General features: G+C 41.4%; 1 protein-coding gene across 4 annotated transcripts in view; it reads left to right on the plus strand.

The window, feature by feature from the left end:
- LOC106593892 (uncharacterized) overlaps window positions 1–12,500 on the plus strand; it is a 127,747-nt gene that overhangs the window by 89,146 nt on the left and 26,101 nt on the right. For all 4 annotated transcript variants that reach the window (XM_082968447.1, XM_082968454.1, XM_082968451.1 and 1 more), the window contains exons 8-10: window positions 5,321–5,429; window positions 5,884–5,978; window positions 6,099–6,216. In XM_082968447.1, the coding sequence (XP_082824573.1) occupies window positions 5,321–5,429; window positions 5,884–5,978; window positions 6,099–6,216 (322 nt within the window). The remainder of the gene's footprint in view (window positions 1–5,320; window positions 5,430–5,883; window positions 5,979–6,098; window positions 6,217–12,500) is intronic.

Below are 12,500 nucleotides of genomic sequence, written 5' to 3' on the forward strand. Positions count from 1 at the left end.
TACAACTATAACTACTATAACTAGTACAACTATAACTAGTACAACTATAACTAGTACAACTATAACTACTATAACTAGTACAACTATAACAAACTATAACTAGTACAACTATAACTACTATAACTAGTACAACTATAACTACTATAACTAGTACAACTATAACTACTATAACTAGTACAGCTATAACTACTATAACTAGTACAACTATAACTAGTACAACTATAACTACTATAACTACGCTTGCGTCCCACCTACGTAACAGCCACTGGCAGCCTGTGGCGCGATTTTCAAAACGTTAAAAATCCTATTACTTCAATTTCTCAAACATATGACTATTTTACAGCTATTTAAAGACAAGACTCTCGTTAATCTAACCACACTGTCCGATTTCAAAAAGGCTTTACAACGAAAGCAAAACATTAGATTATGTCAGCAGAGTACCAAGCCAGAAATAATCAGACACCCATTTTTCAAGCCAGCATATAATGTCACCAAAACCCAGAAGACAGCTAAATGCAGCACTCACCTTTGATGATCTTCATCAGATGACAACCCTAGGACATTATGTTATACAATACATGCATGTTTTGTTCAATCAAGTTCATATTTATATCAAAAACCAGCTTTTTACATTAGCATGTGACGTTCAGAACTAGCATACCCCCCGCAAACTTCCGGGGAATTCGCTAACATTTTACTAAATTACTCACGATAAACGTTCACAAAAAGCATAACAATTATTTTAAGAATTATAGATACAGACCTCCTCTATGCACTCGATATGTCCGATTTTAAAATAGCTTTTTGGTGAAAGCACATTTTGCAATATTTTAACCTGTTAGGGCTAGGGGGCAGCATTGACACGGCTGGATAAAAAACATACCCGATTTAATCTGGTTACCACTCCTACCCAGTAACTAGAATATGCATATACTTATTACATATGGATAGAAAACATCCTAAATTTTCTAAAACTGTTTGAATGGTGTCTGTGAGTATAACAGAACTCAAATGGCAGGTCAAAACCTGAGAGATTCCTTTACAGGAAGTGGCCTGTCTGACCATTTGTTGAACTTCTTTTCCATCTCTATCATTTACTAAGGATCTCTGCTCTAACGTGACACTTCCCACGTCGTCCATAGGCGCTCAGAGCCCGGGAAAAAACAGAATGTCGTCATTCCAGCCCCAGGCTGAAACACATTATCGCCTTTCTCAAGTGGCCGATCAAGAGACACTAGCTTATGCGCGTGACCCCGACCGCCCCCGCCTTTGGGATTTTTTCCTCTGTTTGCCGAAAAGGAGATTCCCTGTCGGAATATTATCGCTTTTCTACGAGAAAAATGTCGTAAAAATTGATTTTAAACAGCGGTTGACATGCTTCGAAGTACGGTAATGGAATACTTAGAATTTTATTGTCACGAATTGCGCCATGCGCGTGACACTTCTTTACTATTTCGGATAGTGTCTGGAACGCACGAACAAAACGCCGCTATTCGGATATAACGATGGATTATTTTGGACCAAACCAACATTTGTTATTGAAGTAGCAGTCCTGGGTGTGTATTCTGACGAAGACAACAAAAGGTAATGAAACTTTTATAATAGTAAATATGATTATGGTGAGTGCTAAACTTGCCGGGTGTCTAAATAGCGAGCCCGTGATGCCTGGGCTATGTACTTAGAATATTGCAAAATGTGCTTTCACCAAAAAGCTATTTTAAAATCGGACATATCGAGTGCATAGAGGAGGTCTGTATCTATAATTCTTAAAATAATTGTTATGCTTTTTGTGAACGTTTATCGTGAGTAATTTAGTAAAATGTTAGCGAATTCCCCGGAAGTTTGCGGGGGGTATGCTAGTTCTGAACGTCACATGCTAATGTAAAAAGCTGGTTTTTGATATAAATATGAACTTGATTGAACAAAACATGCATGTATTGTATAACATAATGTCCTAGGGTTGTCATCTGATGAAGATCATCAAAGGTGAGTGCTGCATTTAGCTGTCTTCTGGGTTTTGGTGACATTATATGCTGGCTTGAAAAATGGGTGTCTGATTATTTCTGGCTTGGTACTCTGCTGACATAATCTAATGTTTTGCTTTCGTTGTAAAGCCTTTTTGAAATCGGACAGTGTGGTTAGATTAACGAGAGTCTTGTCTTTAAATGGTTGTAAAATAGTCATATGTTTGAGAAATTGAAGTAATAGGATTTTTAAGGTTTTGAAAATCGCGCCACAGGATAGCAGTGGCTGTTACGTAGGTGGGACGAATTCGTCCCGCCTAGCCTAGAGAGGCTAAGTACATAGCCCAGGCATCACGGGCTCGCTATTTAGACACCCGGCAAGTTTAGCACTCACCATAATCATATTTACTATTATAAAAGTTTGATTACCTTTTGTTGTCTTCGTCAGAATGCACACCCAGGACTGCTACTTCAATAACAAATGTTGGTTTGGTCCAAAATAATCCATCGTTATATCCGAATAGCGGCGTTTTGTTCGTGCGTTCCAGACACTATCCGAAAGAGTAAAGAAGTGTCGCGCGCATGGCGCAATTCGTGACAATAAAATTCTAAATATTCCATTACCGTACTTCGAAGCATGTCAACCGCTGTTTAAAATCAATTTTTACGACATTTTTCTCGTAGAAAAGCGATAATATTCCGACAGGGAATCTCCTTTTCGGCAAACAGAGGAAAAAATCCCAAAGGCGGGGGCGGTCGGGTCACGCGCCTAAGCCCAGTGTCCCTTGATCGGCCACTTGAGAAAGGCGATAATGTGTTTCAGCCTGGGGCTGGAATGACGACATTCTGTTTTTTCCCGGGCTCTGAGCGCCTATGGACGACGTGGGAAGTGTCACGTTAGAGCAGAGATCCTTAGTAAATGATAGAGATGGAAAAGAAGTTCAAGAAATGGTCAGACAGGCCACTTCCTGTAAAGGAATCTCTCAGGTTTTGACCTGCCATTTGAGTTCTGTTATACTCACAGACACCATTCAAACAGTTTTAGAAAATTTAGGGTGTTTTCTATCCATATGTAATAAGTATATGCATATTCTAGTTACTGGGTAGGAGTGGTAACCAGATTAAATCGGGTATGTTTTTTATCCAGCCGTGTCAATACTGCCCCCTAGCCCTAACAGGATAACTAGTACAACTATAACTACTATAACTAGTACAACTATAACTACTATAACTACACAACTATAACTACTATAACTAGTACAACTATAACTAGTACAACTATAACTACTGTAACCTCTAGCCCTGACCTCTAGCCTTGACCTCTAGCCCTGACCTCTAGCCCTCTAGCCCTGACCTCTAGCCCTGATATTTGACCCTGATCTCTAGCCCTGACCTTTGACCCAGACCTCTAGCCCATAGCGCTGACCTCTAGCCCTCTATCCCTGACCTCTAGCCCTGACCTTTAGCCCTCTAGCCCTGACCCCTAGCCCTGACCTCTGACCCTGACCTCTAGCCCTGACCTCTAGTCCTGACCTCTAGCCCTGACTTCTAGCCCTGATCTCTAGCCCTCTAGCCCTGACCTCTAGCCCTGATCTCTAGCCCTGATCTCTAGTCCTGACCTCTAGCCCTGACCTCTAGCCCTCTAGCCCTGACCTCTAGCCCTGACTTTTAACCCTCTAAGGGTGGGTGTTGTTATGGTGACCAGTGAGCTGAGATAAGGCGGGGCTTTACCTAGCAGAGACTTGTAGATAACCTGTAGCCAGTGGGTTTGGCGACGTGTATGAAGCGAGGGCCAACCAACGAGAGCGTACAGGTCGCAGTGGTGGGTAGTATATGGGGCTTTGGTGACAAAACGGATGGCACTGTGATAGACTGTATCCAATTTGCTGAGTAGAGTGTTGGAGGCTATTTTATAGACGACATCGCCGAAGACGAGGATCGGTAGGATGGTCAGTTTTACGAGGGTATGTTAGGCAGCATGAGTGAAGGATGCTTTGTTGCGAAATAGGAAGCCGATTCTAGATTTAATTTTGGATTGGAGATGCTTAATGTGAGTCTGGAAGGAGAGTTTACAGTCTAACGAGACACCCAGGTATTTGTAGTTGTCCACATATTCTAAGTCAGAACCGTCCAGAGTAGTGATGCTAGTCGGGCGGGCAGGTGCGGCCAGCGATCGATTGAAGAGCATGCATTTAGTTTTACCTGCGTTTACGAGCAGTTGGCGGCCACGGAACGAGAGTTGTATGGCATTGAAGCTCGTCTGGGAGGTGAGTAAACACAGTGTCCAAAGAAGGGCCAGATGTATACAGAATGGTGTCGTCTGCGTAGAGGTGGATCAAGGAATCACCCGCAGCAAGAGCGACATCGTTGATATATACAGAGAAAAGAGTCGGCCTGAGAATTGAACCCTGTGGCACACCCATAGAGACTGCCAGAGGTCCAGACAACAGGCCCTCCGATTTAACACACTGAACTCTGTCTGAGAAGTAGTTGGTGAACCAGGCGAAGCAATCATTTGAGAAACCAAGGCTGTTGAGTCTGCCGATAAGAATACGGTGATTGACAGAGTCGAAAGCCTTGGCCAGGTCGACGAAGACGTCTGCGCGGTAATGTCTCTTATCGTTAAGCGGTTATGATATCGTTTAGTACCTTGAGCGTGGCTGAGGTGCACCAGCTCTGAAACCAGATTGTTCTGAAACCAGATTGCATAGCGGAGAAGGTACGGTGGGATTGGAAATTGGTCGGTAATCTGTTTGTCATTAACTTGGCTTTCGAAGACTTTAGAAAGACAGGGTAGGATGGATATAGGTCTGATTTCATCTAGGTTCATTATGGGTCTATAATCTCCAGTTCATGTGGTGCTCCTAGATTTTATGTGGTGCTCCTAGATTTTATGTGGTGCTCCTAGATTGTATGTGGTGCTCCTAGATTGTATGTGGTGCTCCTAGATTGTATGTGGTGCTCCTAGATTTTATGTGGTGCTCCTAGATTGTATGTGGTGCTCCTAGATTGTATGTGGTGCTCCTAGATTGTATGTGGTGCTCCTAGATTTTATGTGGTGCTCCTAGATTTTATGTGGTCCTCCTAGATTTTATGTGGTGCTCCTATATTTTATTTGGTGCTCCTAGATTTTATGTGGTGCTCCTATATTTTATGTGGTGCTCCTATATTTTATGTGGTGCTCCTAGATTTTATGTGGTGCTCCTAGATTTTATGTGGTGCTCCTATATTTTATGTGGTGCTCCTAAAGTTGGGAGCATCATCACTACCAATGAAAAACAAAATGTTAATTTTTGAGCCTTGGATGTATTGCCAATGTTTTTGATTGATTGATTATTGGTTATTGATCCCTTCAGAGCGGTATCGGCGCGGGGGTGAGGAACACTCTGTGTCAGACGGCTCTCGACATCGTTAACCAGTTCACCGCCACGCAGGCCAGCCGAGAGATCAAACAGCTGCTGAGAGGTGACCCCTAACCTCTAACCCCTAACCTCTATCCCCTAACCCCTAACCTCTAACCCCTAACCTCTAACCCCTAACCCCTAACCCCTAACCTCTAACCTCTAACCTCTATCCCCTAACCTCTAATCCCTAACCCCTAACCCCTAACCCCTAACCTCTAACCTCTATCCCCTAACCCCTAACCTCTAACCCCTAACCTCTAACCCCTAACCCCTAACCTCTAACCCCTAACCCCTAACCTCTAACCCCTAAACCCTAACCCCTAACCCCTAACCTCTAACCTCTAACCCCTAGCCCCTAACCCCTGAACTGTAACTAACCATATATATAGACATTAACAGTGTGTGTGTGTGGTGTGTGTGTGTGTGTGTGTGTGTGTGTGTGTATAATGTGTGTGTTTGTGTTTGTGTGTGTGTGTGTGTGTGGTGTGTGTGTGTGTGTGTGTGTGTGTGTGTAGATGCGTCAGCGGCGATGCAGGTCAGAGCACTGGCAGATTACTGCAACAACTACGACCTGACCAGCCTCAACATCAAGACTGGAGACGTCATCACGGTATCACACACACACACCACACACACACACACACACACACACACACACACACACACACACACACACACACACACACACACACACCCTAACCAGTGTCAACATGGTGTGTGTGTGTGTTAGGTTCTGGAGCAGCATTCTGACGGCCGGTGGAAGGGTTGCATCCATGACAACCGGACAGGAAATGACCGCGTCGGCTACTTCCCCTCCAGCATGGTGGAGGTGATCAGCAAGAGGCCAGGTGACCAGCACACAGCGCGCGCGCGTGTGTGTGTGGTGTGTGTGTGTGTGTGTGTGTGTGTGTGTGTGTGTGTGTGTGTGTGTGTGTGTGTGTGTGTGTGAGGGTTAGACTCCTCTATGTCACTCAGCTGTCTCCTGACTTGTCATCCCTCCATCTCTCTGTCTTCCTTCCCTCCTACTGCTGCCTCTACCTTCATCTCTGTATCTGTCATGACCTCGTAGACCCTCCTCCTGCTGCTTCCTCTACCTTCATCTCTGTATCTGTCATGACCTCGTAGACCGTCCTACTGCCTCAACTTTCATCTCTGTATCTGTCATGACCTCGTAGACCATCCCCTGCTGCCTACCTTCATCTCTGTATCTGTCATGACCTCGTAGACCGTCCTTCACCCCATCTCACCCCCCGTTTGAGATATTTAATTTACATATTTTTACATTCGTTTTGTTATGTTTTTATATTACATTTTGTTTTTTTTTATCAACATTTCTATTATATTTTAACTTTGAATGATATTGTTTTATATTTTTAATTATGAATATTGAATATTGTGTTATATTTATATCTAATATAAATATTTGAGTTAACCTATTATTATTATTATTGTTTTATATATTTTGAAATTTATATTTATATTGAGTTTTATTTGACTGGTTGTCTGTGTTTTGGGTTTGTTGTTGTTTCCCCTCCCTCTTCCTGGTTTTGTATTTAGGCCCCTCCCTCTCCCAGCAGAGCCACACCCTCCTTCTACGTAGGCACGTCCCCTGTCCCTCCCCCTGCCTCGTTACCACGGTGAACGACCACCGCTCCCACATGATCCCGCTGCCTCTTCCTCCTCCTCATCTTCCTCTCACGCAAACCACACCTCTCTTCTCCTCCTTTGGCTATCCTCCACTCGTCCTCTCTCCTCCTCCTCCTCACCTCTCCACTCTCCCCCTGGGCCTCTCCACTCCTCCTCGTCCTCCTCCTCTTCCTCCTCTCTCCTCTCCTCCTCTCTCTACAAGTCTGGAGCAGCCAAGCCTGCCAGGTATCCGGGCTAAAACTCTTAGCTTGTAATAAATCATATAAATCAATACAAACCATTTTTTTCTCTCAATGTAATCAATACTATGATCAGTACATCATATTACTGTAGTATTACTGTAGTATTACTATAGTATTACTGTAGTATTACTGTAGTAGTGTGTCCCATCACTGTGGGTAGCAGTAGTATTTATCAATAGTCGTAGTATTTATTATCAGTAGTATTTATCAACAGTCGTAGTATTTACTATCAGTAGTATTTAGCAATAGTCGTAGTATTTATTATCAGTAGTATTTATCAATAGTCGTAGTATTTATTATCAGTAGTATTTATCAATAGTCGTAGTATTTATTATCAGTAGTATTTATCAATAGTCGTAGTATTTATCATCAGTAGTATTTATCAATAGTCGTAGTATTTATGATCAGTAGTATTTATCAATAGTCGTAGTATTTATTAGCAGTAGTATTTATCAATAGTCGTGGTATTTATTATCAGTAGTATTTATCAATAGTCGTAGTATTTATTAGCAGTAGTATTTATCAACAGTCGTAGTATTTATTATCAGTAGTATTTATCAACAGTCGTAGTATTTACTATCAGTAGTATTTAGCAATAGTCGTAGTATTTATTATCAGTAGTATTTATCAATAGTCGTAGTATTTATTATCAGTTGTATTTATCAATAGTCGTAGTATTTATTATCAGTAGTATTTATCAACAGTCGTAGTATTTATCATCAGTAGTATTTATCAATAGTCGTAGTATTTATTAGCAGTAGTATTTATCAATAGTCGTGGTATTTATTAGCAGTAGTATTTATCAATAGTCGTAGTATTTATTAGCAGTAGTATTTATCAACAGTCGTAGTATTTATTAGCAGTAGTATTTATCAACAGTCGTAGTATTTATTATCAGTAGTATTTATCAATAGTCATAGTATTTATTATCAGTAGTATTTATCAACAGTCGTAGTATTTATTATCAGTTGTATTTATCAATAGTCGTAGTATTTATTATCAGTAGTATTTATCAATAGTCGTAGTATTTATTATCAGTAGTATTTATCAATAGTCGTAGTATTTATTATCAGTAGTATTTATCAACAGTCGTAGTATTTATTATCAGTAGTATTTATCAATAGTCGTGGTATTTATTATCAGTAGTTTGTATCAACAGTCATAGTATTTATTATCAGTAGTATTTATCAACAGTCGTAGTATTTATTATCAGTAGTATTTATCAATAGTCGTAGTATTTATTATCAGTAGTATTTATCAATAGTCGTGGTATTTATTAGCAGTAGTATTTATCAATAGTCGTGGTATTTATTATCAGTAGTATTTATCAATAGTCGTGGTATTTATTAGCAGTAGTATTTATCAATAGTCGTGGTATTTATTATCAGTAGTATTTATCAATAGTCGTGGTATTTATTAGCAGTAGTATTTATCAATAGTCGTGGTATTTATTATCAGTAGTATTTATCAATAGTCGTAGTATTTATTATCAGTAGTATTTATCAATAGTCGTAGTATTTATCATCAGTAGTATTTATCAATAGTCGTAGTATTTATTAGCAGTAGTATTTATCAATAGTCGTGGTATTTATTAGCAGTAGTATTTATCAATAGTCGTAGTATTTATTAGCAGTAGTATTTATCAACAGTCGTAGTATTTATTAGCAGTAGTATTTATCAACAGTCGTAGTATTTATTATCAGTAGTATTTATCAATAGTCATAGTATTTATTATCAGTAGTATTTATCAACAGTCGTAGTATTTATTATCAGTTGTATTTATCAATAGTCGTAGTATTTATTATCAGTAGTATTTATCAATAGTCGTAGTATTTATTATCAGTAGTATTTATCAATAGTCGTAGTATTTATTATCAGTAGTATTTATCAACAGTCGTAGTATTTATTATCAGTAGTATTTATCAATAGTCGTAGTATTTATTATCAGTAGTTTGTATCAACAGTCATAGTATTTATTATCAGTAGTATTTATCAACAGTCGTAGTATTTATTATCAGTAGTATTTATCAATAGTCGTAGTATTTATTATCAGTAGTATTTATCAATAGTCGTGGTATTTATTAGCAGTAGTATTTATCAATAGTCGTGGTATTTATTATCAGTAGTATTTATCAATAGTCGTGGTATTTATTAGCAGTAGTATTTATCAATAGTCGTGGTATTTATTATCAGTAGTATTTATCAATAGTCGTGGTATTTATTAGCAGTAGTATTTATCAATAGTCGTGGTATTTATTATCAGTAGTATTTATCAATAGTCGTAGTATTTATTATCAGTAGTATTTATCAATAGTCGTGGTATTTATTATCAGTAGTATTTATCAATAGTCGTGGTATTTATTAGCAGTAGTATTTATCAATAGTCGTGGTATTTATTATCAGTAGTATTGTTAATAACCAGAACAGTGGTTTGTATCAGCGTTGTTAGTGTTGACCATTCTGTTGTTGTTATTGTTATTGTTGTTTTGGTATTGACACTAGTTCTAGGTGTAATAGTGGTGTAATTGTGGTGTATTGTTAGTGTGTTATAGTTTCGGTCTAGGTATTATAGATTGAGTACGCATCGGCTTGTGCTGCTCGCTCACGTGTCTCCAATCTCCGTCTCTGTCTGCCAATCTATCTTGTCCTATTTCTATGTATCACGAAGTGTACTGATATTTAGGACTTTGTGTGGGGTGGTGTGTAGATGGGGTAAGGTGGGGTTGAATGGTGGTGTGTAGGTGGGGTTGTATGGTGGTGTGTAGGTGGTGTTGTATGGTGTGTAGGTGGGGTAAGGTGGGTTTGTATGGTGGTGTGTAGGTGGGGTTGTGTGGTGGGGTGTAGGTGGGGTTGTGTGGTGGTGAGTAGATGGGGTAAGGTGGGATTGTATGGTGGTGTGTAGGTGGAGTAGTATGGTGGTGTGTAGGTGGGGTTGTATGGTTGGGTGTAGGTGGGGTAAGGTGGGGTTGTATGGTGGGGTGTAGGTGGGGTAAGGTGGGATTGTATGGTGGTGTGTAGGTGGGGTTGTATGGTGTGTAGGTGGGGTAAGGTGGGATTGTAGGTGGTGTGTAGGTGGGGTTGTATGGTGGTGTGTAGGTGGGGTTGTATGGTGGTGTGTAGGTGGGGTTGTATGGTGGTGTGTAGATGGGGTTGTATGGTGGTGTGTAGATGGGGTTGTATGGTGGTGTGTAGGTGGGGTAAGGTGGGGTTGTAGGTGGTGTGTAGGTGGGGTAAGGTGGGGTTGCATGGTGGGTGTAGGTGGTGTGTAGGGTAAAGGGATAATAAGGGGTAGTGTATCAGCAGGGTTAAGGGGTAATAAGGGGTGATGTGTCAGCAGGGTAAATTGGTAATAATGGGTAGTGTGTCAGCAGGGTAAAGGGGTAATAAGGGGTAATGTGTCAGCAGGGTAAAGGGGTAATAAGGGGTAGTGTGTCAGCAGGGTAAAGGGGTAATAAGGGGTAGTGTATCAGCAGGGTAAATGGGTAATAAGGGGTAGTGTGTCAGCAGGGTAAAGGGGTAATAAGGGGTAGGGTGTCAGCAGGGTAAAGGGGTAATAAGGGGTAATAAGGGGTAGTGTGTTAGCAGGGTAAATTGGTAATAAGGGGTAGTGTGTCAGCAGGGTAAAGTGGGAATAAGGGGTAGTGTGTCAGCAGGGTAAAGGGGTAATAAGGGGTAGTGTGTCAGCAGGGTAAAGGGGTAATAAGGGGTAGTGTGTTAACAGGGTAAAGGGCTAAACAGGGGTAATAAGGGGTAGTGTGTCAGCAGGGTAAAGTGGTAATAAGGGGTAGGGTGTCAGCAGGGTAAAGGGGTAATAAGGGGTAGTGTGTTAACAGGGTAAAGGGGTAATAAGGGGTAGTGTGTCAGCAGGGTAAAGGGGTAATAAGGGGTAGTGTGTCAGCAGGGTAAAGGGGTAATAAGGGGTAGTGTGTTAACAGGGTAAAGGGGTAATAAGGGGTAGTGTGTCAGCAGGGTAAAGGGGTAATAAGGGGTAGTGTGTCAGCAGGGTAAAGGGGTAATAAGGGGTAGTGTGTCAGCAGGGTAAAGGGGTAATAAGGGGTAGTGTATCAGCAGGGTAAAGGGGTAATAAGGGGTGATGTGTCAGCAGGGTAAATTGGTAATAATGGGTAGTGTGTCAGCAGGGTAAAGGGGTAATAAGGGGTAATGTGTCAGCAGGGTAAAGGGGTAATAAGGGGTAGTGTGTCAGCAGGGTAAAGGGGTAATAAGGGGTAGTGTATCAGCAGGGTAAATGGGTAATAAGGGGTAGTGTGTCAGCAGGGTAAAGGGGTAATAAGGGGTAGGGTGTCAGCAGGGTAAAGGGGTAATAAGGGGTAATAAGGGGTAGTGTGTTAGCAGGGTAAATTGGTAATAAGGGGTAGTGTGTCAGCAGGGTAAAGTGGGAATAAGGGGTAGTGTGTCAGCAGGGTAAAGGGGTAAAAAGGGGTAGTGTGTCAGCAGGGTAAAGGGGTAATAAGGGGTAGTGTGTTAACAGGGTAAAGGGCTAAACAGGGGTAATAAGGGGTAGTGTGTCAGCAGGGTAAAGTGGTAATAAGGGGTAGGGTGTCAGCAGGGTAAAGGGGTAATAAGGGGTAGTGTGTTAACAGGGTAAAGGGGTAATAAGGGGTAGTGTGTCAGCAGGGTAAAGGGGTAATAAGGGGTAGTGTGTCAGCAGGGTAAAGGGGTAATAAGGGGTAGTGTGTTAACAGGGTAAAGGGGTAATAAGGGGTAGTGTGTCAGCAGGGTAAAGGGGTAATAAGGGGTAGTGTGTCAGCAGGGTAAAGGGGTAATAAGGGGTAGTGTGTTAACAGGGTAAAGGGCTAAACAGGGGTAATAAGGGGTAGTGTGTCAGCAGGGTAAAGTGGTAATAAGGGGTAGGGTGTCAGCAGGGTAAATTGGTAATAAGGGGTAGTGTGTCAGCAGGTTAAAGGGGTAATAAGGGGTAGTGTGTCAGCAGGGTAAAGGGGTAAAAATGGGTAGTGTGTCAGCAGGGTAAAGGGGTAATAAGGGGTAGTGTGTCAGCAGGGTAAAGGGGTAATAAGGGGTAGTGTATCAGCAGGGTAAAGGGGTAATAAGGGGTAGTGTGTCAGCAGGGTAAAGGGGTAATAAGGGGTAGTGTGTTAACAGGGTAAAGGGGTAATAAGGGGTAGTGTGTCAGCAGGGTAAAGGGGTAATAAGGGGTAGTGTGTTAACAGGGTAAAGGGGTAATAAGGGGTAGTGTGTCAGCAGGGTAAAGGGGTAATAAGGGG

This window comes from Salmo salar, chromosome 02 (assembly GCF_965601325.2).
Source record: "Salmo salar chromosome 02, fSalSal1, whole genome shotgun sequence".
Classification (NCBI taxonomy): Eukaryota; Metazoa; Chordata; class Actinopteri; order Salmoniformes; family Salmonidae; genus Salmo; species Salmo salar.